This window comes from Oppia nitens, unplaced genomic scaffold (assembly GCF_028296485.1).
Source record: "Oppia nitens isolate AA-2021 unplaced genomic scaffold, nextdenovo-longstitch-racon4-pilon3 scaffold1_pilon_pilon_pilon, whole genome shotgun sequence".
Taxonomy (NCBI): Eukaryota; Metazoa; Arthropoda; class Arachnida; order Sarcoptiformes; family Oppiidae; genus Oppia; species Oppia nitens.
In genome coordinates this window covers 5,739,858-5,765,828 of record NW_026533199.1, presented here as the reverse complement: position 1 = coordinate 5,765,828, position 25,971 = coordinate 5,739,858, and the positions used below count along the sequence as shown (strand labels likewise).

Here is a 25,971-nt window from a genome sequence, read left to right as displayed (position 1 = left end):
AAATATACTTTATTTATACTGTGTGTGTATATATATAATTAATATAATCTCAATAAATTTACATAATATTTTATTTGAATTTAAACTAAAAATAAAGAACTAATAATAATAGTGATATAAATAACCGAAAAATTTTTAGTGAATAGTTTTATAACAAATATAAATATTAGAGCAGTTTTTAAATGTAATATTTATACGATGATTGTGTAAAAAAGTCAACAGAAAAGTTACGGTCATAATTGATATAACACACGCATATAACTGGGTTATTGTCAGGTAAGCCTAAAATACACAAAATATCAAAGAAATTAGACAAATATGTGACAATATATACATTATATACATAAATAAAAATTTATTTAAAATTTATTTGAAAATCCGGAACTTTAGGATTAACAGAGATGTAGAGCGCGTGCCTTAAGTTATGATTATTTAAGAAATTGTAACGAAAAATAAGTGTTTAGTTATAGTTTGTTTGAGTAATTTGTTGGCACACTTGGCACACGACGACAATTATAATATTGTAAATATAAATACAAATTATATAATGGCTTTTAATCGCTACACAAATATCTCACGCCTTAAACCTCACACTCTTTAACTGTGTTTTGGCTGACATTACTTGACTTCCGTTGCTTAAGACGACAACATTTACTTATTGAGAAAAATGGGTGAATATTAAAGCGTATCTCTAATAATAAGACTTTTCAAAAATATATTACAATTGTCATCGTTTTAATGCAAAAGTAAAAAGTTAATCTCTTTAAAAATGTAAACGATTTACAACAATAGGCAAAGCCATACAATACTATTGCCTAATATACCAGTGCTCTCATAACTTTCATATAGCATATAATTTCTGTGGTTTGAAACCATATATTTTGCATTTTGTCAAATCTGCCCCCAAAGGACTTTATAATCTGTAATGTATTACATATTTGGCCATTCAGTGAAAAATCGGCGGAAACCGAACCCAACATTTTAAGCAACGGATCACAAAATACCACATCATCTCAAAGGAAACCTTTAGTTACTGAACTTAATTTACATTACATTTATATTTTATAATATTTTTATATGAATTAATTAATTTTTAATCAAGAAATTTTAACAATAATATAAATAATCCATTATTGATACTTAATAAAATAAATAAATTTTATACTTAAATGATTATAATTGCATATTAATATTTTAATATCTAAATAAATTAAATAGTATTAACTAATTATAATTATATACAGTATATATATATGTGTGTGTGTAATATTAAAAAATATTTTATATGTAAATATTTTATTTACTAATATATACTTATATAATATAAATAAAATACATATTTAAAAATTGTGTAACATTATAATAAAATGTTTCTTAAATATTATAAATAAATATTTATAAATAAAATTTGTGTTTTATGTTATCGTTTGTTGTCATTAGAATTAAATTCAAAAATCAATTACTGTAATATTAATGCATTGCAAATATTGTTTTGTAAATATTAACATATCATACATGTTTTATTTAATTTAATTATAACAGATTTTTATAAAAATAAGAGTTTAATTTAAAATTAAGTAGATTATTTTGTTGAAATAGCAAATAAAAATGGCATCAAATTTATTTGTAAATATCAAAATAAATATTGATATTATATTTGCTAAATTTGCTAATTTTACTAATTAAGTAATATTTTAGAAATACAGTAGTCTACTATATTAAAACTTTAATTAAAATAATATTTTAAATTGATATATTATATAAAAATAAGCTTAATTTTTTATAATTTATATCTGAACAAATGTTACATTTATTATTTATGAGATTTAAAAAGGTTTACCGATAGTGCATATTTAAATATAAATTATTTTTTTTTTGCTTTGACTTAACTAGTATTAACTACTGTATATCAAATATACTGTCAATTTTTATGTTAATAAGTGAATTGTAGAAAAACTTTGATTTATAAATAACAATTTTTATACAAATAATTGTTTAATATGTAATATAGGTCTTAAAGAAGGATTTTATTTTTATTATCTAATCAATCAACGAAAGCGTTAAGCCGTAAAAAACAAGATATTTCTTATAAAGAAGAAAGTGATTGAAGTGAAAAACGTTTGGATTAAATGGATTGCTGTGAAACTCATGAGTTGGTTGTGTCTTATATTTACACAAACGATCAATTGTTTGACTGGTCTGCCATTTAAAGACAGTTATGTATTGGATTAGATTGCATTTGATTGCAATAAGAAATAACTGATTGAAATGCATTAAAATGTATTTTAGATTATTTTACTTACTTTTTATAACATAATTATTTTATGCAAACATATTTTGAAAAGTTTTAGCATAATGTGTGTGTGTGTGCGTGTGTGAGTGAGTGAGTGAATGAGTGAGAGAGAGAGAGAGAGAGAGAGAGAGAGAGAGAGAGAGAGAGAGAGAGAGAGAATTTATAAGCCAAATAACCAAATAACTAAATTTTTTGTTAAATTTGTTTTTAAGATTAAGAAAGTGGTTCACCAATGGTGTAGACTCTACACTGTAGAGTATAGATGTATTGGTGATATGGATGGCATAGATGCCATAGTTTTTATATATGACATCTATTCTCTATATAGTTTTGGTAAATGAGTAAATGCCAGGTGACGGACAAATCTATTTGTTATGTTATGGCACTAATAGTGTACAGAAGAGTCAGGGATCTTATGTTTACCTTACGGACCAAATGCACAATCAGTACATACATTCAGTATATCAAAGGACAAAATAGTGAGAAGAGTCAGAGAGAGAGAGAGTCCTAAACTTTTTGCACTCATATAATAAAAGAGCAAAAATTCTGCACTTCTCTCAACCAACAGCTGCTGCTCTGCCTTTTGACTCTACTTTTCACTTATTATTTAGTAATGTTTGCACTGTTGGCCAACTCTATGACAAACACAGACTCCAACTCTCATCATATTTAATGTCACTTTTCATATATTATTATTATTATTATTGTAACCATCATTGGTGTCCCGTAAAACTTGATTTCTCTTAAATTTAAAAGTAAAGTCGCCTATATTGTAGATATGTTTTCACCACTATATATTATTACTATAAAATTAGATTGTATTTCAAAAGTTGCCCACAATATGATTTTGTACTAAACATCCCAATTCAGAACCAAAATTGCTAATTGTATGGTTTATTGCACTCAATATGTTAACATTTAGTACAGGGATGCTATACTTCATAGGGATTAAATGATAGATAGAACATACAAAAAAATCAATTTACGACAAAAAATATATTTCATAATTTTAAAAATCTAATTATTTAATTGAAATACTTTATAATTTGAATTGTAACTTTTAACTATTTAAATCAAATTATATAAATAAAATATCTTTATATTTTAGAAAATTAATTTCGGAGATTATATGGAGGCTAAGGGCAGAGTTGAGGGGAAAGGAAAAAGTGAATGAATAGCTAAAAGTTGAATGAATGCAATGTTTGCCGAAATGAATGTTCAAATCAATTGAGAGTAAATGCTAGACATGTGCTATACTTTATGCCAATGTATCAGTGAATTGACATAAAAGTATAATTACAAAGTTTGCCAAATTTATTATATAATCCCTTCGGCAAAGGGATCAGCAAATGTTACAGAAAAATATCTTTTTGTTTGCAATGACCACAACATTCATTAGACTGTCCGCTGAGACAACAGATAGTACAGTATAAGCTATGGCAACAGTGCTTTTTAGGACTGGGATCCTGTTTTACCAAATTTAACTCAAGTTTGCCTACAAAACGTATTTCCCGAGAGATATTGTTAGATAAGTAAACCTTTCTGTGGTGTAACAGACAGCGTATGGTTTGGTAACTCCGGGTTAGGTTAGAGTGTATTCAAAAGTCTAATAAATAGAGTAATTGAGAGTCAAAGAGAAAAGAGCAACAAAAGTATTGCTATAAATTGAATGAATGCTATAAAATAGTGGCAAACATACACACAAATAGACACAAACATATACTATATATATTTATATATAATATTATATACAGTATAATATATGGCCAATGATGCCAATGATGAAAGTATTGTTCATTTATAGTGATGTCATCTCATCATTACATTTATGTTTTGTTTACTCGTTTACTTCTGCACTGTATGTGTGCTCTAAAGCTAATTGTTTTCTCTATTCACTACATAATACAGTACTACTGTACATATGTGTGCATATATTCAACATATTGTCTCTACAGTATTGTATTGTATTTGAATCGATGACAACTGCAACAACCATACCATCCAAAGCCAATACTCTATGACCTAAAACGACAAAAGCATTACTCAATTATAATGATTGTAATAAAACAATATTATTGAGTATAACGTGTCAAATACTGAAACATTTTCAATAGACATTGCATATAATGTGCCACAAAATATGACATATAATGTATTTTATGAAAAAACATTGTCTGAAAAAATGCATTATTTGATTAAATTTTAATAGCAGAGTCACCTGTTTTTCAGTTCCCATATGGAGAGTAAACAAACATTAGAGACAATTATTAGTAAAATCTAAATGAAAATGAAATGAATAGCAATAGAGTGAGCAAAAGACATAAATGTCTACAAAATTTATATATAGGGCTCAAAATTGACTAACATTTTGATTGTTTAGTAATCTTTTAACTTTTCAGTTATGTATGTACTCTTCAGGTTAGACTACAAAGAAAGTTGGTTTTAAAAGTTTTTATATATAAGCTGTACTCGACTACCGGTGCACTCAATGTTCGGGCACTTCATTGAGTCGATCGGTAAAGAAAATCCTTCGCTAAAAGCTATCATCAAAAAGCAGAACGACTTTTAAGTAGAGAAATGGTTGCAAAATCACGAACCAAATGACTACGTGTGAGGTGTGAACCATAAGATAAGCACATCTTCAGCACTGCCTTTCTCTCAAAAACACATCTATCCTTACAATAGATATACAGTTTATGTGCCACAAAACATACAGATATACAGTATAAGAGCATACAATGTGAGAAATATAATATGTTTTTATATAAATCCGTAAAATTCATAAAGAGAAGTGAAGACGCTTTTAAAATTGGCCCTCTGTTTGATGTTTGCCCAGATATTTGCCACACAACCCACTATACAGACATAGTAGGTATAGTAGGCATAGTAGGCATAGTTGGTACTACACTCAGCCATCGGATCAACTAAAAATACAAGCCCTGAGAGTTTCATCACCTGATTAAACTTTGCACTTTTCTCAACACAACATACAATACAAACCTCTGTGCCAGACATCCCTTACATCCCCATCCCTGAGCCACTTAACGAAAAGAGCATAAAATGTCTCTGACAGACACTTGACTGAAAAATACTTTATATTAGCCATTGTTTGCTATATCTCAACCATTATTCACTTAGTTTGTCTAATTTTGTGATCTGATAACAATTTTTACTAAAATCAACAAATATTTTCTGCAATTACAAACTTTACTAAATATTTAAAAAATCAATACTATAGTTGTTTTGTATTAATACTAAATCAACATTTCTTAACACTTACAAAGTTATATTAAACTTACAACTAATGTTTATTAAATTCAAATATAATAATTGTTTAATAATTTATATACATTTAACTTTAATCTATTATTTATATATTTCTAAAATATTAATTAAGCAAATTGTTTTAACCAAACAAATATTATACATTAAATAACTAAGATTAAACATATAAAAATTAAAAATTTTACAATAATATTGTTAATTATAATGTTCATAAAAATATAATTATTTTGTACAATTAAGAAAATACTTGTTAATTGTTGTATATACTTTATTTTAATTATATATAAATTAATAATTGTTATTCAGTATATAAAATAACAATAAAAATTAATGTAATACTACTGTTTTGTTTATTAGTTTTGAATACAAAAATTAATTAAAATAGGTTTTTATAACTTATGTTATAAACAAAGAGCTAAATTAAAATAGAAATGTAAAATAAGTAATATTTCTCATTAATAGTTAATATTTATTTATATACTTYTCATTATTTATGACTGATATGTATTTACGAGAAGTTCAAGCAACTCATAATCACTTTAATCTTATCTAATCTTATAATATGATTATATTAAAGTTAAATTTAATAGAAAATTTTTATCGTTTATTCTATAAATACTTCAAATTATAATAAAATAATGCACAGCATATGTAAAATAAAAAACAAAACTAAAATTAATAAAATAATTAACAAATTGTATTATTTAATTTATATTTTAGAATTTATTTAAAATTTAAAGGTCAATTATTAATTTTTATTTGTAAATATTTTTTATTAATTGCTAATTTATAAATTGATATTAAAATTAAATAATAATAAATGAAATATATTTGTAAGATCAGGTCATCAGCAGAATGTATGGGAAAATATATGGAAAAATTTTGCACTGACTTTCAAATACTTATTGTTTATATAAATATTTAGATAAAATTTTACACAAACCTATATTTAATACATTTTGTCATTTAATAATAATTTTATCAACAAATCTAAGACTAAACTAACTGTTTGTTGTTTATAAATAATATATGTTATTGAATTAATCATAAGATTTGAATAATTAAAAATCACACTCATCTCTGCCATCTATTTTATTAATTCAATTAAACTTATAGCTAAAATTGTGCATGTGCAATTTTTGTTTGTTAAAAAACAAATTCAAAAATAATATAACAAACGAAATGTATATTCAAGTAATATAAAGTAAATTTCTAAAATTGAATAAAATTGTTGATAACATTGAAAAATTCCGGTTTAGGTTTGAATCGATATGTGTTTTAGTGAATGAGTTCAGTGACGAACTCTAGTGTTGGAACTGAGACTCGTATTTATGATATGATATTAATATAAGATGTGTTACTGAGGCCTAACTCATCCCTTATAAACCAGTGTTTGCTGACTAGTGATCAATAATTTAATAATATTTAATTTTATACATTTATATATATATATATATATATTAACTATAAATTAAATATACTTTAAAATGATTTGTTGAAATATATAAAAGCGTGTCAATTGATAATATTTATTATATACAAGTAGAGTATATTTATAATTATTCTACAGTAGTGTATAAAACAGAATAAATATAATACAATATATGGTATACAGTATTATAACAAATCACTGAACGACATAAACTGATGTTAATATTGATAATACAATGATATAAATGAAATGATAAAACACTAGTTTTAATACACGAGTTGTCTCTCTCTAAGCATAACTGCATTACTCGTACATCACTTTCAAGTCATTTCAGTTTGACTTCAATTCTTGCTTTAAATTATTTTATTAAATTGAAAGTCAATTGAAAAACAATTGAATAAAACAGCGAAATGTCTGTCAAAACAGATGCCGATCGACGCAAACAGATATCTGTTCGCGGAATTGCCGACGGTATGCAAAGTGGTCGTCAATTTTGATAATTAATTTAAAAATGACATCTAATTTGATTGTAATTTAGTTGGAAATGTAACTGAAATGAAAAGATCTTTCAACCGTCACCTACACTACAGTCTAGTTAAGGACAGGAATGTGTCGACCACTCGGGACTACTATCAGGCACTGGCACTGGCCGTACGCGACCATCTCGTCTCCCGATGGATAAGAACTCAACAAAATTATTATGAAAAGGATCCCAAAGTTTGTTAAATGATTTTTAAAATTAATTTAATAATCAATTTTCATTTCATTGATCATAATATATATGATACATATATTATATTAATTATATTAATACTGAATTTGAATTAGCATTTGAATGTTGATAATTGAATACAATATTTAGTATAGGATATACTGTACATTGTTTTGTCATTTATTTAAAATAATAATCAATTCATATATCATATCATTTATGATATTTTAAAAATAAGAGAGCATTGAATTAATGAAAAGTTAAACCAAATGAAGTATAACTAACTAACTGTTGACCTTAGCCTTGATTTTTTCAATRCGTGCGATAAATGCAAAAAATGTCAAATTATAATCACTTATAAAACATGTTATGACTAAAATATTTTTTAATTTATTATTTGATGTTTTGTCCAAATAATGAAATTTATTAAAAATATGTTAACAGAGGGTTTACTACTTATCTCTGGAATGGTATGTCGGAAGACAGTTGACAAATACAATGATAAACATTGATGTCCAAACTGCTTGCGATGAAGCACTCTATCAATTGGGTCTCGATATTGAAGAATTAGAAGAACTCGAAGAAGATGCAGGTCTTGGAAATGGAGGTTTAGGTCGATTGGCCGCATGTTTTCTCGATTCATTGGCCACTCTTGGAATTGCTGGCTATGGTTATGGCCTGAGATATGAATACGGGATATTCTCGCAAAAGATTGACAATTGTGAACAAATTGAAGAGCCGGATGAATGGTTGAGATTTGGAAATCCATGGGAAAAGGCCAGACCTGAATACCTATTGCCCATCAATTTCTATGGAAAGGTTGAAAACACAGATAGCGGTTCAAAATGGGTCGATCACAGCACTGTCTATGCTATGCCTTACGACAGTCCAGTTCCCGGATTCCGTAATAATGTAGTTAACACTATGAGACTGTGGACAGCAAAGTCATCGCAAAACTTTCATTTAAAGTTCTTCAATAACGGCGATTATATTCAGGCCGTTCTCGATAGGAATGTCGCCGAAAACATAACTCGAGTTTTGTATCCAAATGACAACTTCTTTGAAGGCAAAGAATTGCGTCTAAAACAGGAATACTTTTTATGTGCGGCAACTCTTCAAGACATTATTCGTCGCTATAAGTCATCAAAATTTGGTTCAAAAGAGTGCGTTAGAAATTCTTACGACGCTTTTCCTGATAAAGGTATTAATAATAATAAATATTAAAAATATTGGTTTTATTAATAATTTATTATATTTTAGTTGCAATACAATTGAATGACACCCATCCGGCTCTAGCCATACCAGAGTTTATGAGAATACTTATGGACATTGAAGGGCTTTCTTGGGATAAGGCCTGGGATATAACAACAAAGACATTTGCTTATACTAATCATACGGTGCTTCCAGAGGCTAACGAGCGTTGGCCCTGCAGTTTGCTTGAATATGTATTGCCGCGACACATGCAGATTATATATGAGATAAATCAAAGACATTTGGATAATGTGGTCAAACAATTCCCAAATAATATGGAAAAACTTAAGGCATTGTCTTTAATTGAAGAAGAGCCAGAAAAAAGAGTTAATATGTCGCACCTGGCGATTGTTGGATCGCATTCAATMAATGGTGAGATTTTTATTAAAATTTTTTGATATCACTCATCTTTATTGATTGCATCTGTATTTTCTTAAAAGGCGTGGCAGCCATTCACTCAGATATCATTAAAAAGGAGACATTTAAACATTTTTACGAAATGTCTCCCGAAAAGTTTCAAAACAAAACTAATGGAGTGACACCCCGGCGCTGGTTATATATGTGTAACCCGAATCTCAGTGATTTGATTTCAAGCAAAATAGGCGTCAATTGGATCGTCCATTTGGATGAATTACAAAAGTTGAAACCATTGGTTAAYGATCCGGCTTTCGTTAGAGCCGTACAAACAGTTAAACAGGAAAACAAGTTAAGACTCGCAGATCTTATTTACAAATTGTTTGACATTCAAGTGAATCCGGCGTCCATTTTTGACGTTCAGGTCAAACGAATTCATGAATATAAGCGACAACTTCTCAATTGTCTTCATATGATAATACTTTACAATCGCATCAAACGTGACCCGACGGCGCCATTTGTTCCGAGGACTATAATGGTTTGTTTAATAGATTTATTGATTTATAGTAAATGTTTTGCTATATTAGGTGGGAGGGAAAGCAGCTCCGGGATATCACATCGCCAAACAAATAATTCGATTGATTAATCACGTGGCATCTGTGGTCAACAATGATCCAGTGGTCGGCGATAAACTTAAGATCATATTCCTCGAGAACTATAGAGTGTCATTTGCCGAAAAAATAATACCGGCAACTGATTTGAGTGAACAGATATCAACTGCTGGAACAGAGGCTTCGGGTACTGGAAATATGAAATTTATGGTAAGCTTCGACTTATTTGTTAATAAAAAACATTAATTAAAAATTGTTAATTAGATGAACGGAGCTCTTACTATCGGTACTCTGGACGGCGCTAATGTCGAAATGAGAGAAGAGATGGGCGATGAAAACTTCTTCTTATTTGGTCTTACAGTAGAAGAAGTGGAGGCATTGAAACAAAAAGGATATAACGCTTGGGATTACTATAATAAAAACCCAGAATTACGAACAGTTATCGATCAAATCAATACTGGATTCTTCAATCCTAATAATCCGGATCTTTTTAAGGATGTGGTTAATGTACTCATGAATCACGACCGCTTCCTTGTCTTTGCTGATTTTGAAGATTATATTAAAGTTCAAGAAAAGGTGGCAGAAGTATATACAGTAAGTATTATAAAATAATTTAAACGTWAACRATGTTATAAAATAATGGCAATAATTAACAGAATCCAGAGGAGTGGACAAAAATGACAATACTTAATATCGCCACTTCCGGCAAATTTTCGAGTGACCGAACCATTTGTGATTATGCGCGTGAAATATGGGGAGTAGAGCCCAGTTGGGAAAAACTACCGGCTCCTCATGAACCACGTGAAGAAAATGGAAGCACAAATGTTACACAAGTCAACGGTTCGGGCAAATCTGCCGCAACCGCAGTCAATGCAAAACAGATCAAAGTTTAAGCAATAATTATTGAATTTTCAGATTATTACTAAAATTTATTTTAATTGTTTTATTATAATTACTAATAGAGCTCTCTATAATGTTGTTGAATCTGATTTTATGACTAAAATTTAATCAAATAATTAAAGTTTTATTCCTTATATATATTTTATATCTGAGTTTCTTCTTTTGCTTCTTCATTAGACTCATCTTTGGCTAATTTGTTAATTAAATGAGCCTTTTTAGCACTAAGTCTTTGTCTATCTAATTGAGTTAAATAGCTCTCAAGTGATCCATATTTGGCGATAAGATTAATTCGTTGGTGTTGTTGATGTTGTCTATATTGCCATCTCTTTATATACGTTTCCCACGAATTGTCTTTTGTATAAAACATTGGTCTTTCTTTGGGCGGTTGTATAACTCTTCCGTTATAAATATACATATTGTAATCAAGAAGTTCATCAGCACTTATCTCTTCATCAGTACGACAACCACTTGTAGGTCTGGCCAATACTTTAGGAAATTCATATTTGCCGACCAGTTCGACAACATTAAGTCGTTTTTCATCAGCCATTTCCTGATAACTCTTTTGTTTCATAAGACCATTAAAAAAAGCTCGAGTTATATGCAAATAATTTCTTTGGGCGCGATTTCCACCCTCGACTTTACAGTGAATATCAGTAATACCTAACACCTCACAGATAGCTGTAACACATCGATGGGCACGAATGCCATACCCTTTCGGCATTTTACGGACAAACAGTTCTGTGGCGAAAAATTTTGAATAAAAGTTGTGATAAATGGTATTTCCTTCGCAGAGATTTATATATTGTAGTCTTTGTGCCGCTTTATTCTTAGACTTGACAATTGCTTTCTTACTGTCCACATCTTTATTAACGGCATAACCAGCCAAACCATTCATATTTCCCGAACACGTTAAACAAGCAAAACGTTTATATTTGCCGAAAAGTGCTGTCATTTTAAAAATGGGTTTCAAATATAACACTTTAGTGTCGAATCCAATAAACGGTTCTCCATTGACAGGATCGGGTGGTCCAATCCAACGACCACCCATTCGGGTGCCACTCCAACCTCTTTCCAGAGGATGTACTTTAGCGGCTGTAAATTTGCGCATACGGCTACGGGCATTGGCCAGATTCTGATCAAATTGTTCGTCTTTACCCAATGACTTGAGTCGAAGTGTTTGTCTGCCGGTCATCACCGGYGCGTTGAGTCCCGGCCATAGCATCTTATGTCTGCCGACACCTAATCTTTGTCCTCTATTTAAGTCATGTTTGATGATCTTTCCTCCGCCTCCTTTGCGACCCCTTTTGGCACTGGTTTTGCTGACACCCATTGCACCTTTCCATAGCTGATCCCCTCTGACTATAAAAAACAACAAAAACTATCACATTATGTACTAATCAATACATCAAAGACATTGTCGACAATACTTCTTGTATAGAAAGAGCTATTGTTGCGAACACTTATAGTTGTCAAACATGTGTTGCCATTATAGATGTTATGACTGGTCAACGATGTCTTTAATGAGACACAAACACGTGAAACACGTGCCAAACACGAACTAAACATATTTGACAAACAAATTAAATCAATAAAAACTAAATTTAATTGAAAGCCAATAGAAATGTATGTTTTATTGTCAGATAAATCCAAACCCTATGCTATCATTTCAATGCATTTATCACAACAATAAACACAACATAATTGATGACATAATTGACTGTTTGGCACATGTTTTGGTCAAACATTAAAATTTATTTAACATTACATAACATTATATGGTATTTATATAACCGGACAGTAATTGCTATGAATTATGAATTTCACTACAATTATCACTAAATTAGCAAAAAGTCATTTCGCAAGATATGGACTGCCATTCATAGTATGTATCATTAAATTGCTATAAAATTGTGATATTAAGTCAAATACAGTATAAAGTTATTATAATATGTCAATTGAGACAATAATTAAATGGTATCCGAGTAGTGACCAAATGACCAAATTTACCGAAAATAATACCAAACTGTGGTCTCAGACTAAGTCGTGTTAATCAATACATGTGTCACTTTAATGTCTGTCTTAACCATTGATTGCGATAACAATTTTTAATTATAAATATAAATATTATTTTATAAAATTAAATACTATTTTAAATAAACTTAAATGTATTTTCAATTAAATATAAAATATAAGAGAATTTAATTTATTTTTATATTAAGTAATTGAATGCTTTAACTGAATTACATTACATACAAATTTATTTAAAATAAAATTCAATAATTTTGCATCATGCTAAAATATCAACKAATAATAAATGACAAATACATGTATATTTTTATTTTGCAAATTTATGTTTTCAGTACTGTATCGTATATTGAATATTTTATTTTTAAGCATTATATTTAATTAAATTAAAATAAAATAGCGATTAAAACAATTTTTACAATACTTAAGACTTATTTACTGTACATTTGATTCATAATAATATGACATTTATTGTACAAATATATAATGTGTTTAATTATCATAAATTAATCTGAAATATAAAATTGATATAATATTTGATGAAATAATAAATAGTTTATATTTGTTGCGACAGTTGTTTGTGACGGGAGGTTCGTTTGCATTAAGAGAGTTCGCAACCGTTAGATATGAAGTTAGTCGACATAACAAACAAATGGGTGTAAGTCAGCTATAATCAACTTTTCATTATTAATGATATATTAATGGTATATAAGTTTAGGTAACACCAGAACTATTAGAAGAGATGGGATTCAAAGTGAGACAACAGAAAACATTAGAAGAAGAGTATGAAAATATGGTTAAAACAGTTGACACAAACAACTGGAAGAATATTCGCGGTCCGCGACCGTGGGAACAGCCAACTCAAGAATATCAACAAATGATTGAACGAAGAATTGCTGAAACAAAAAGGACACCAAAGAAACAATAAGACGATTATGACTTCAAAGTTATGGTTCAGTTATTAGGTTTTAATATTATTATCATTTCTMTTAAATTTGTGTTAATAATAATAATAATAAATATGTATTTTATAATATACAGTATAAAGTAGTATAATATTAGAATTGTTATTACTTGTCACAAATATTGGACAATATAAATAATAATGTAAATAAGTGTTTATTATTTAACTAAAAACATAATTATTAAATTGACGTTTCATAATAATTTATACGATTTTAACTTTTATATATAAGTCGATTGTTAATGTAAATGAAAAGACTAAATTTAAAAGCAAATTTAGATTTTTATGTCACATAAGTGAAAAAATAGCACAAAATTAATAATAAAAAGTGATTAAATCATAATATCTGATTTAATTGGATTATAATATATATGATATCATAGTATGTGAGAAATATTTTGAACAAATATAAAAGTCATTGAGTATATTATTAAAATAGTGATATTTATTATTTAATTTATCATATAATGCGGTGTTTATTATTTGATTAAAGCATAGTTACAATAGATTTAGATATATAATAGGTTTATGAATTGCGAACGACTTGTTTTGGATAAATGWCTGGATGTATGTCACCTCCTTCTCAGTCAATCGTCTTTAAAATACTTAAGAAATTGTTTGAAAGCTAAACAAAGCAATGCATTTGTTTTGTCAAATCTTATATAATAATAATTATATAATACTGTAGTGTTTTCTTTAAACGCTTTGCAAAACAATATAAACATTTATGCACTCAAAACAGTCAAAAATAGTTCAAAAATAATTTTATTTATGAATCATAAAAGCAATTGATTTTTATATGATGGAGATGTCAGACAAATTATAATATTAGACAAATATTTAAAATTATAATATTTATTAGATATTTTTTTTTGTTTTATCCAAACTATTTACCTACATAATTTTTTTTATTTATTATTACATAGTACTTATATAATTATTAAATAAGCCCTAATTTTGAATGAAAATTTAAATTTCAAGCACATTAGTAGTTTAATTTAATTCACAATCTCTCGTTGTGGCACTTTATCTCAATTTCTATTGTCTGACATAAATAAGTTTTTTTACAAAACTAAATATAAATTTTTATGTACAGTAAAAATCTTAATAATAAAGCGATTGTTAACAATAACGTGATGTAGTGATACATCCAAATCATGAAAATACAGCATTTCGTGAGTTATTTTCCATTATATTATCTTTACTTGAAATCGTCTTCAAAATTACCACAACTAACACTTCACTAGAAGTTAACCAGAGTTTAGGCATAAATTTATGCTTTAGTCGACTCAAAAACAACTTAACATAAAACATAACTTTCAATGTTTTATATTTGTAAAATGTTTTTTGTTGATAACATTGTACACTAAAATAACATTTGATCACAAAAGCAATTATGAAAGCGGTTGCCGATAATTGTAAACTTTGTTTGAATCGACTCATGTATTTTGGGAAYAGACCCTTGTCTCCCATCTCCCCCTCACTTATCAATGAAACTATGCTTTACTAAACATAGTAAACGATTTTATTTAGTAAATTATAATTTCTAGTCAAACAAATAATTTTTATATAAGTTTAATATTCTAATAATGATCCGTCACAATCATTTATAGTAATTTAAATCGCTATTCATAGCTTTACTTATTAATAATAATTATAATAAATAATGCTATTCTATATAATGTATTTAAATTATTAAGTTATATAAATTTAGTTGTATATTACTGTAATACTGTATATTAAATTAATATACTGATTATTATCATTCAGTCATTTAACTAAATAAATAATATTATACAAAAAATAATTATTTCATAGAAATATTGAAATATAGTTTAATACCAATATTATAATGTAAAAAAAGTTGAAAAATTATATTTGAAATTTATTGATTTAAAAAAAATATATTAAGTATAAAATTTTAAAGTTAATTATGCAATATTTATTATTTAATTAGAGTTAAAATATAAAAATAAAATATTTATAGTGTTTTTTAGTTTCAATATTTATATTTTTAAATGTTTTATACAAGTATACATTATACTAATAAGCAATAGTTTGAATAATTTACATAACTATCAACTCTACATTAGACGTGTAACTCATAGTTCCTGACCGTACTGTCATCCCTGTGTCAGAGTAATTATAATCAGTTGTATACAGTATAWAACAAACTATTAATTATATGCATAATCAGTGATATTAGTAAAAATAATATTTAAAAAATAATTTTGTATGGGAGAAAAATGTTTTGAATTGAATTGTTAAAAATGAAGTTTCATGGATCAGAGATAAGTTAGCCGGGACAAGGATGGGATCAAATATAAAAATTACAAAAACTTGTATACTCTAATTAATCAATTACAATAAAATACTGTATGATAAAATTTAATTGCTTTTAATTTAATCTCAATATTTTGATTATTTTTAAATAAAACAAAAATTCAAACAGTTGTAATACTAAAAAATAAAAAAATATTTTTTGTATAAATAAGGAATTTAAAATCGGACACAAACTTTATATTTAGTAATTATTATAATTAATTAAAAAAAGTGTATTTATTATGCAATCAAATAAATAATTACTACTGATTTATGTTAAATGATAAGTTACTATATAAAATAAATATTTGATAAAATTTAATTTTATAAATTAAATAAACAATAAATCTTAAACATATTTAATAATTCTATATTTTATCATAAATTGAATTTACATTTTTATTTCTATGTTTATTAATTTTTAATAAAAAATATAATAAATTTATTTATAATAAAAAATTATATTAAAACAATTTTTAAATATCTTGGAATAGTCGGTACTAMTGTATATATTTGTTATTATTAGTGTATAACTAAATAATTGGCATAATTGCATTGAATTAGTTTTAAACTGATTTTTATTTATTGGTTGATTGAATTGCTTAAGCTATTATTAACAGATAATATATTTAATGAGTTAATAATTTATTCAATTACTTGATAGAGAAGATTTGTTATTTTTTTATTTATATAACGCTGCTATTAATATAAGATATACACAAATATTATATATCATTTGTTAAGCTTATCAATAACAATAACTTAAAACTTTATAAATGAGTTGTTACCACAAATAATATACAGTATATAGAAATAGATCTGCTTTTTGTGGTATGAGTTCACACCTCTTAAAAACCAGATATTATTAATAATAAATATAAAAATCATTGAACTATTGATTTATTGGTTGAAATAAATTAAAGTTTAATGAAATACAATTTAAAGTGTTTTGTGATGTTTGTGATGTTTATGATTGAAATATCATTGATAAAAATGGATGCAATGATATGAATGAATATTATGGTATAGTTTGACGATTGGTTGCAAAAGTAGGTTATGATTATTGTTGTAATTGTGAGAAAGCACTTGCATTTGCCTCTCGGGTCGTCTTTTTTTCTTCATTACATGTATTCAATCTTTATATTTCTTAAAAGCCAATGTTGTAGTCGAGTAGAGAGGAACCGGTGTTTTGTGATAGCCTGAGGGAAATTCTTCCCTTAAAATACCTGTTCTTAACTGACGGACCAGAGAGAGGAGGGACTAAAGTGAGTAGAGAAAGGACCAACTTTTTAGCAAAGGTTCACCTCTTATATGCTTTTATTTGTATGCATTTATATGAATGGCAATGGAGTCTCAATATGGGTATCAATCGGACCATTGCTTTGAAAACTTAGTAAACTGACTGAAAAACTGACAAAAGTGTTGCTTTTGATCAAAATATTAAATACATTATGTAATGAACTTTTATTTGACAATTAATTGATCAGCTATTCAGCTATGAAGACATCACAAGCAATACAATTGTTTGTGATTTGTGTTTGTACTGTCACTTCAATACAACTAATTRTGGCAACAAATGAGTTGACAAATACATTGCAAACATTCATCCCTTCAAACACCAGTTCATTAACCATTTCATCAAACTCTACGGTTTTCAACAGTTCATTAACCACTGCGTCCGGTGTTAGCCTTGCCATCAACTCATCAGCCGTACTGACCCATTCAGTGACCAGTGATACCAGTGTTAATGTGACCAATACTTTGACAAACAGTAGTCAAACAAATAAGATTATATCTAAAAACTGTTTTAATAATGAATGCAATGAAAGCGCACCAAAAGTATTAGTGACACACAGGAGTCGGACATCAATTAGTATAGCTTTTGATGATTTTAAATTACCTAATTATCAATCGGGTTATGTCGTGCAATACACTAATCAAACAATTACATTCAATTTCAATGATTCAACTATTAATTGGATTCAAATTCAGGCAAATAATACACCGTTTGTCACAATCAAACATTTGCTGCCAAACACCTCATATCAAATACAAGTACTCGTTTGGGAAGACTATGATCTGAAACGATTAGGTTTAGGCTCAGAGATCATTAGCGCCTCAACTGAAGACGGATGTATCGTCAACGGCACCTCTTATGCTGTCGGGGATCAGTTGTTTCATGGATGTCATCTAAAATGCATTTGTAGGCCTAATGCTCAGCAGGACTGCACTCCAAGGTTTTCATTCATTTAATATTAATCTTTATTTTAAACTTTAAGCTTTTCAGATATATTTATGTAAAATAAATATAAATTTATATAACTTACTCATAGATGTGTACCACCGTTGGTTACAACAGGTTCTTTCAAATCTGATGTCAATTGTAAGGAAACTATATCTCCGATTGACAACTGCTGTGCTTCGGTTTTGTGCGTCAATGAGCCCTCTGAGGGCCGATCCAGTGATACGACCCCCGCTTTCACTGGTAAACCAGGTTATTGTCCCATTCATGTCAATGATGGCAGTGATAATAATTGTAAAGATGAGTGCTCTCATGATTATCATTGTACTGGACTCAAAAAATGCTGTAAATCTTCATGTGATGGAAAAGTATGTCTAAATCCAGTAGCAAAGCTGGTCACCTGTGATAACATAACCTGCGGACTGAACGCAGTTTGCCAAATACAAGACAACAACACAACGTGTCGTTGTCAACAGGGATACTCTGGTGATCCCTATAACAGGGTTAATGGTTGTGTCAAAAATCCATCGCTGATGTGTGTATATAAAAGTAATCACTATTTCCCGGGACAGACATTTAACGATAGCTGTCAACTGTGCTTATGCTCGGAAGCACTGGAAGTTGAATGCAGCGAAAGATGTGACCATAAATCAAGTGATTCAGTGCCTAATGATTGTCGTCTCAAAGATAATCCCAATGATAATTGTTGTCAAATCCTTGAATGCAATACCAGTGCTAATAATATTACCCTAACTTTAAATGAAAAAACAACGAATCAAGCAATCGATAAAAGTTCAAAAAATATCAGTTTAAGTCATAAACATATAGATAATTGCTTTCATAATAATAAAACTTATAAAAACGGCCAAACATTTTATATTGATTGTGAACTTAAATGTGTTTGCGAGGGGACGGGTCGTGTTCAATGTATGCCGCGTTGTGCACCTGATCTGGGATACGATGAAAATTTTTGTAGATTAGTTACAGATCCGGATGATCCCAATTGTTGTAAAATATCAGTTTGCGATAAAAGGGATTCAATTAATGACAAACCGGAGATCATTATAGATTCAGCCGAAGCTTTTAACTCGACATCAGTTAAGCTACGAGTTATGATACCGACACTAAAAAATGGTATACTCGGGTCAACTTTGAATCTATTATATAGTATGGTATCGACTAATGAAACGGAATCTGAGAAAGAGTTAGAAACTCGTAATTGGAAATCAATGCATATCGACGAAGAAGCCATAAAAGTGATCGCAACTGATATTTATGAAGTAGACATCGGAGGACTCGTTTCACAAACCGATTATTTAATGAAAGTTGATTTCAATCAAACGTCAAGTAATACTATTTTTGTCAGAACATATCCTCCCGGTATAGATATCACATTTAATGGGTGTTTTCACGGTAACCAAACCATAGAAGTGGGACAAGTGTTTTATGAGGGCGACTGTGAATATAAATGTGTTTGTCGTGAGGGCGGACTTCGGGAATGTGAGGAAAGGTGTCCCGTTTATATTGATGCGGTCGGCTATGAAAAATGTGATTGGGGTCCGGCACCGGATGACCCGTGTTGTACTGTTCCTATATGTGACAAATCCAATAAAAACAATACATCAGAAGATCCTGACTCCGAACCATTTTGTTTGAGTGAAGGCGGAAAAGTTTATAAAATTGGACAGTCATGGGATACCGGAACCAACTGTCTTAAGAAGTCATGTCAATGCACTTTATTGCCAAACGGCACAACAATAGCACAATGTAAAGGTGGTTGTGCTGTGTTGCCCGCCTCTGCCAGACTGCCCACCGAGCAATGTCCGAGTCCTCAAATTGTACAGCCGGACGACCCGTGCATATGTCCGTATGTGGTCTGTCATAACAATATGAATCGTAAGTTTTTTTCAAGTAATTTATTTTGATTTTGAAAAATAGCTTTTATCTTAAAAACACTTAAATATAGTGTTTAGCTATTGTTTTAAAAATATTGTAATTCATAATATTGTTGATGCGATCTATTGCTATGATTATTGCATAAACTATAGTATAAATGTTTATGACTTACTTATACTGTATATCGAACACAAACTAGTTTTATAGATATAATCAGTTATAGAAAATGTATTAAATTTTAAATAATCACAAACATTGAACTGAAAAATAATAGTTTTAAAAAATCAAAACTAATGTTTGCATGAAAAATAACTATAGTATGTAAATATAAAATTTAATGTTTATGTAAATGACTAGTAAAAATAAGTTTATTTTTAATAATTTACATACAGTTTAAGATTTAACTAGATACAATAACCAAATAAAAAATATTAATTACTAATTTTAATGATTAATATCCAAAAACATCGCCGACAATAATATCAACCTAAATATCAAATTAGGACAAACTTGAGATATATATTATAGTCACAAAAAAACATGAATTTGTTAATTGAAAATTATTAATAGTATGAAATTATGCAATTTTTATAGATTCACCTTATATGTAAATCACAAAATGTGATTATTATGAAATAAATAGTAAAAATATAATAAAATATGATAAAATATAATAAAATATAGTGAGTATTTATGAAACAAAAATTATTTGTCTCTATGGTAGGTGTTAAACAATAGGGCGCAACACAGTTCACAGTTAAATATTACTGTATTTTTTGTTTATATCATTTTAATGCCATTTATAGATAACATTTATATTCTTAAAAGCTTTTTAAAACTATTATATAATTTATATTATCTATTATATTGTATGTCATAATATACAGTAATGTCTTGACTCATCACCAAATGAATATTAAATATTATTACTATGTCTTAAATATAAATAGTTATTATTAATCATGACATATACTGTATTGTATTAATTGATTTTCTTTATTGAAACTAATATAAGACATATGAGTGACGCTTTATATTATATAATAATAATAGTATATAATATAGATATTACTGTATATATGAAAATAGGTCTGAAACTAAATTTGTTAAAATGTTTGAACCAATTATACACTAAAATAATTGAATAGAATTATGAAATAAAAAATGCTGAACTTTTTTTTAAACATATAATGCACTTTTAAAAACAATGTAATTATTTAATATATGATTTTAGTGTTAACAAAAAATTTAACTGTAATTTTCAATTAAATAGTCATTGTTTTATCTGAATGTTACTATTAATCATTAAAAAACAAAACAAAAACAATATTAAATACATTTTAATAATTTTAAATAATTTTACACTAATTTTTTATTGAAGAAACTATTAAATAGCATGTTATTAATACTAGTTTTCAAAAATATATATTAAGATTATTTGAAAAATATAAATAAATTAATAAATAATGTTTTAATTATTAAAGCACTCGATTTACCAGAGAAGCCGTCGTCTCCGAGAAATAAACAATTTTGTGAATTTAAGGGCAAAAAGATTGCGATCGGAGAAGAGATTTATGACAATTGTCGGGCTGTATGTCATTGTGGAGAAGACGCCCGACTTAATTGTCAGGCTATAGAGTGTCCGCATAATTTTGCACCACATGTTTCCGATTGTCTTGAATGGGATATTGATCCACATTTTATACCTTCACCTCCTAATTGTTGTCCGCAACCAAAATGCAAAAATGGTAATACATTTTTGTAAATATATACTGTATATATATATATATATATTAAAAGTTTATTTAATATATATTTATTGTATAGACGGATCCTGTTCATTTGCTGGCATCAGATTTCCTAATCTTAAGCACATTCCTCAAGAACTGCTGCCGTGTGGCACACGATGTGTGTGTCATAACGGCAAAGTTGATTGTGATAATCGTTGTCCACCCGTACCAGATATTCCACCCCCACATATGCCATGTCCAGCAACTCATGCATATCGCGGACATTTGCCTGGTATTCATAAATTATTAAATATTTTTTAATAATTTGATTTTTATTAATTTAATAATCAATAATAATAGGTGATAATTGYTGTCTTCATTGGTTATGTCGAGATCAGGAGAAAACAAGTAAGTTTCCATTAATTTAATATTATCTTATAAATACAGTTATTATAATTTATTTTATTGCAAACCATAAATATATTTTTGTAGTAAATAAATATTTTGTGTAATTAATTAATAAATGAAGAATTATGCGGTTTTGATATATTGCTTAAAAGGTTGTAAAACTTATATAATGAAAAATATTAATTGAATTTAGAATTTACATTTAAATAAACCGGTAATTAATTAATTTTAAATTAAAATGCATATAAAAATATTTGTTAACATATATCAAATGATATATCATAATAATAAGTATGAAAATATTAAGAATAAAGAGTAATTTTTATAAAATTATTTTTTTAAATATTAAAATATACTTTATGTAGTATTTATGTATATATTTTATTATTATTATAAGAGTATGTGCAAAATTTTAAGTAAAATATCAATTGTTTAAATTAATGATACAATTCATAATCTATTTATAAAATTGTCAAGAATTTGTTTAAAAATTAATGATTTACTCTTAAAATACAATAAATAATTTTGTATTTTATCTTAATATTTAAATATATACTTAACTCAAGTAAATCTATTTTAAGCTAACATTCAATTGTTAACTCAGTTGACAATACTATGCACTTAATTAATACATAAATAATAATATTTGTACGATACATGTATACAGTAAAAGTATAATACTGTATAAGAATTATATTTAACAAACATTTTATAGATTATGTTTACATTAGATATCGAGTATTTTATATAAATATTTAAACATATTATCTAAAATAAAATCTAAATTATTTAATAATAGGAAAGTAAATAATCTAACAAAAAGCTAATCAATACTTAATTCTTGTTCATTGATAGCAAATCATTGCTCACACAATGGAAAGCGCTATAAATTGGGTGAACAATGGGATGAAAAAGGGTCGGGAGTTAAAAAGCGATGTCAGTGTACCATAACTAATGGTCTGCCACATGTTCAGTGTCATCCAGGAGGATGTCCTCAGATTACTGACCGCTTCTTACAACCCACCCTTGACTGTCCCAACCCGACTATTGTAATACCTGATGACCCACTCGTACTCTGTCCTTACGTTATTTGCAATGACTCTAAAGACTCAGGTATCATATTTATAGCACCAATTGGTTTATATAATCAACCAAAACTTATATATAATTTTCAAATTAATAGAAATTATAAATATTTATTAGAAAACATTTTATTTCTAAAAAATGTTAATTTATTAATCATCGATAAACTTATAATTATTTATAAATTATAGGCCGAGATTTAGAACACGTAAATATAATGGCCATAAACTCGACGGCCGCCAGAATCCGATTTACTTTACCTTCCCTTTTGGTGGGACTTATAGGTCACGCAGAACTTCATTACACAACAGATATGAATATTCCTCGGTCTCAATGGAATATCCAGAAGTTTGCCCGACCCAAGAGGCTCTTYGATACGCCTAATATTGAATATCATTTGGGAAATCTCAGTCCTGACACCACATATTTCTTTCAAATTCAAATCATTATCGAAGCCCTACAATCGGGTCCTGAAAGTGAGGTTTACAAACTATATCTTCCGCCGACACCATCAACTGTTAGCACTACTACAACAACTACAACAGTTCCTCCAATGATTATGTTAGATGTAGGTCTTAATGCTGTCTCTAATGATTATAAGACATTGAAGATCTCTTGGAGAGTATTTAGTCCTCAAGAGAAGAAATTTATTGATGGCATTCAAATTCGCTATAAAAACGCAGATAAAGATACAAATGATTGGAAAACCACTTCAATACTTCATAGAGATATTAARTCCTATGTATTAAGAGATCTCGAACCGGGAGCTTCTTATGCCGTCGATTTAATTTTTACACCCAATCCAGACATTGCAACTCATATTATATCAACAAAACCTATTGTAATTGATATGCCATTAGCTCCAAGAGATATGTTTGATATAAGCAYATCCATACATCCTAATGATGTTATTGTCGATACAATGCACACAACTATCAAAATAAATGGACTTCCAGTGCCCATCAATAAGTACATAAATGTGGTTAAAATTTCATACAGAAGTGAAGATAGTATGGAATTATTGCATACTTTTAAAGACCCGGACGGAGAAGGAAAAGTAGTTTTAGATGGACTTAAACCTAAAAGAAGGTTTGATTGTTTGTCATATCTTACGTTATATTAATTAAATTATATATTGTTTTTGACAATTGCTATACATTGATATAGATATAAAGCATGGATTGATCTTTATTTGACAAATGGTAAAACTGTTTCTTCAAATGCCATTGAATTTACCACAAAAGAAAAGTTATTAATTACAAGAATTGATAAAATGGATACTTCAGGTCAGTTAGCATTCTTGAGATTTTAGTTTCAAAATAATTTGTGTTTATATTTATTATATAACATATAATTTAATTATTTACAGCCAATGAAGCGGAAGCCCTGCGTGAAGGGGATATAATGGAAAACAAATATCTATATTGTTTGGTCATTATCTCGATGTTTGCCGGCATCACTACCATTGCTTTTGTTGTAGTTTTATATTTATTGCTTAGAAGACAGTCATCAGCGAAGGCACCCATAACTAGAGCGCCTTCAGAGGCTGCTTATGATAATCCCACTTATAAGGTAATTATTAATTTGTTTTTAAATTATGTTTTAAAACAATTAATTTTTATATATTTTTAGACTTATGAAATCGGTGAAAGACCTATAGAGGAGAATGGTATCAAAAATGGTATCACTATTCAGGCCTAAGATATTTCAATTAGTCCACAACTTTTGTATAGTATTACTATTTTTATTTTTTTATATAAGTTATAATTTTCCAACATTTTGGCATTTTAATAAATTATTGTTAATTTAACTCATTGTAATTTGATATAATTAAGTCATTAAAATAAAAATGATTGCCATTAAATGAATTTTAAAAAAGTTTTTACTCACTATAAATAATTTATCACATTTATCATTAAAAATTATTTAATTTATTTTATAAGGTAAATAAATTATTTTTTAAAATTTTATTTATGAAATAAAATTTTTCCTTAAATTAAATAATAATAATAATAATAAAATTTTACGGTAGTTTATGCATAATTATAAATATTATATAAAATATTTGTGAAAATGTTTTATAAATAATTTGAACAAAAGAAAATTTTACGATTACAGTACCTGTTTTAAGGTAATACTAATACTATTTTTATAAAGCATTCAAAGTCAATGTATATTAATAATACTATTTATAGTATTTATTATTATTATTAGTGTATAAAAACCTTTAACTTCATGTACTACTTGGCTATTATTCAGTGGTCGATGCAATTTATTATATATTATTTAGTAGTATTAGTATTATTATTAGTATTATTATACATTTACAATCCTACGCTATCCACGCCTAAATTATTGTTAATATACACATTTTTTGGTAATATATTATTATTTAAAATTACAATATTTGTATTATAGTTATTTGATGTAACAATTTAACTTTATTCATGTTAATAACATTAA

At 27.6% G+C, this 25,971-nt stretch overlaps 4 protein-coding genes across 4 annotated transcripts; 3 read left to right on the top strand and 1 right to left on the bottom strand.

The window, feature by feature from the left end:
- Nucleotides 1–7,205: 7,205 nt before the first annotated feature.
- LOC128952817 (glycogen phosphorylase-like) lies at nucleotides 7,206–10,899 on the top strand. Its single transcript, XM_054298267.1, has 8 exons — nucleotides 7,206–7,481; nucleotides 7,549–7,727; nucleotides 8,167–8,923; nucleotides 8,983–9,345; nucleotides 9,414–9,865; nucleotides 9,915–10,148; nucleotides 10,203–10,532; nucleotides 10,595–10,899. The coding sequence occupies exons 1-8, from the start codon at nucleotides 7,421–7,423 to the stop codon at nucleotides 10,829–10,831; spliced, it is 2,613 nt and encodes an 870-aa protein (XP_054154242.1). The 5' UTR covers nucleotides 7,206–7,420; the 3' UTR covers nucleotides 10,832–10,899.
- A 71-nt stretch (nucleotides 10,900–10,970) lies between these two features.
- On the bottom strand, nucleotides 10,971–12,520 carry LOC128952819 (28S ribosomal protein S5, mitochondrial-like). Its single transcript, XM_054298268.1, has 2 exons — nucleotides 12,266–12,520; nucleotides 10,971–12,197 (listed from the first exon to the last, which is right to left on the bottom strand). Exons 1-2 carry the CDS (start codon nucleotides 12,402–12,404, stop codon nucleotides 10,981–10,983), a joined length of 1,356 nt encoding a protein of 451 aa, XP_054154243.1. The 5' UTR covers nucleotides 12,405–12,520; the 3' UTR covers nucleotides 10,971–10,980.
- A 45-nt stretch (nucleotides 12,521–12,565) lies between these two features.
- Nucleotides 12,566–13,791, top strand: LOC128952820 (cytochrome c oxidase assembly protein COX16 homolog, mitochondrial-like). The gene is made up of 3 exons (XM_054298269.1): nucleotides 12,566–12,720; nucleotides 13,438–13,521; nucleotides 13,582–13,791. The coding sequence occupies exons 1-3, from the start codon at nucleotides 12,652–12,654 to the stop codon at nucleotides 13,789–13,791; spliced, it is 363 nt and encodes a 120-aa protein (XP_054154244.1). The 5' UTR covers nucleotides 12,566–12,651.
- A 3,855-nt stretch (nucleotides 13,792–17,646) lies between these two features.
- On the top strand, nucleotides 17,647–25,209 carry LOC128966388 (putative epidermal cell surface receptor). The gene is made up of 10 exons (XM_054313237.1): nucleotides 17,647–18,386; nucleotides 18,483–18,894; nucleotides 19,300–20,287; nucleotides 21,772–22,035; nucleotides 22,115–22,309; nucleotides 22,378–22,425; nucleotides 23,700–24,597; nucleotides 24,676–24,804; nucleotides 24,876–25,080; nucleotides 25,141–25,209. Exons 1-10 carry the CDS (start codon nucleotides 17,647–17,649, stop codon nucleotides 25,207–25,209), a joined length of 3,948 nt encoding a protein of 1,315 aa, XP_054169212.1.
- The last annotated feature ends 762 nt before the right edge of the window (nucleotides 25,210–25,971 follow it).

Bases quoted from the DNA above. Each gene is read 5' to 3' on its own strand.
- LOC128952820 (XM_054298269.1), top strand. From the start codon at position 12,652: ATGAATTTCACTACAATTATCACTAAATTAGCAAAAAGTCATTTCGCA. The intron at 12,721-13,437 runs GTATGTATCATT...TTGTTGCGACAG, and splicing joins GATATGGACTGCCATTCATA to TTGTTTGTGACGGGAGGTTC. The intron at 13,522-13,581 runs GTAAGTCAGCTA...ATATAAGTTTAG, and splicing joins GACATAACAAACAAATGGGT to GTAACACCAGAACTATTAGA.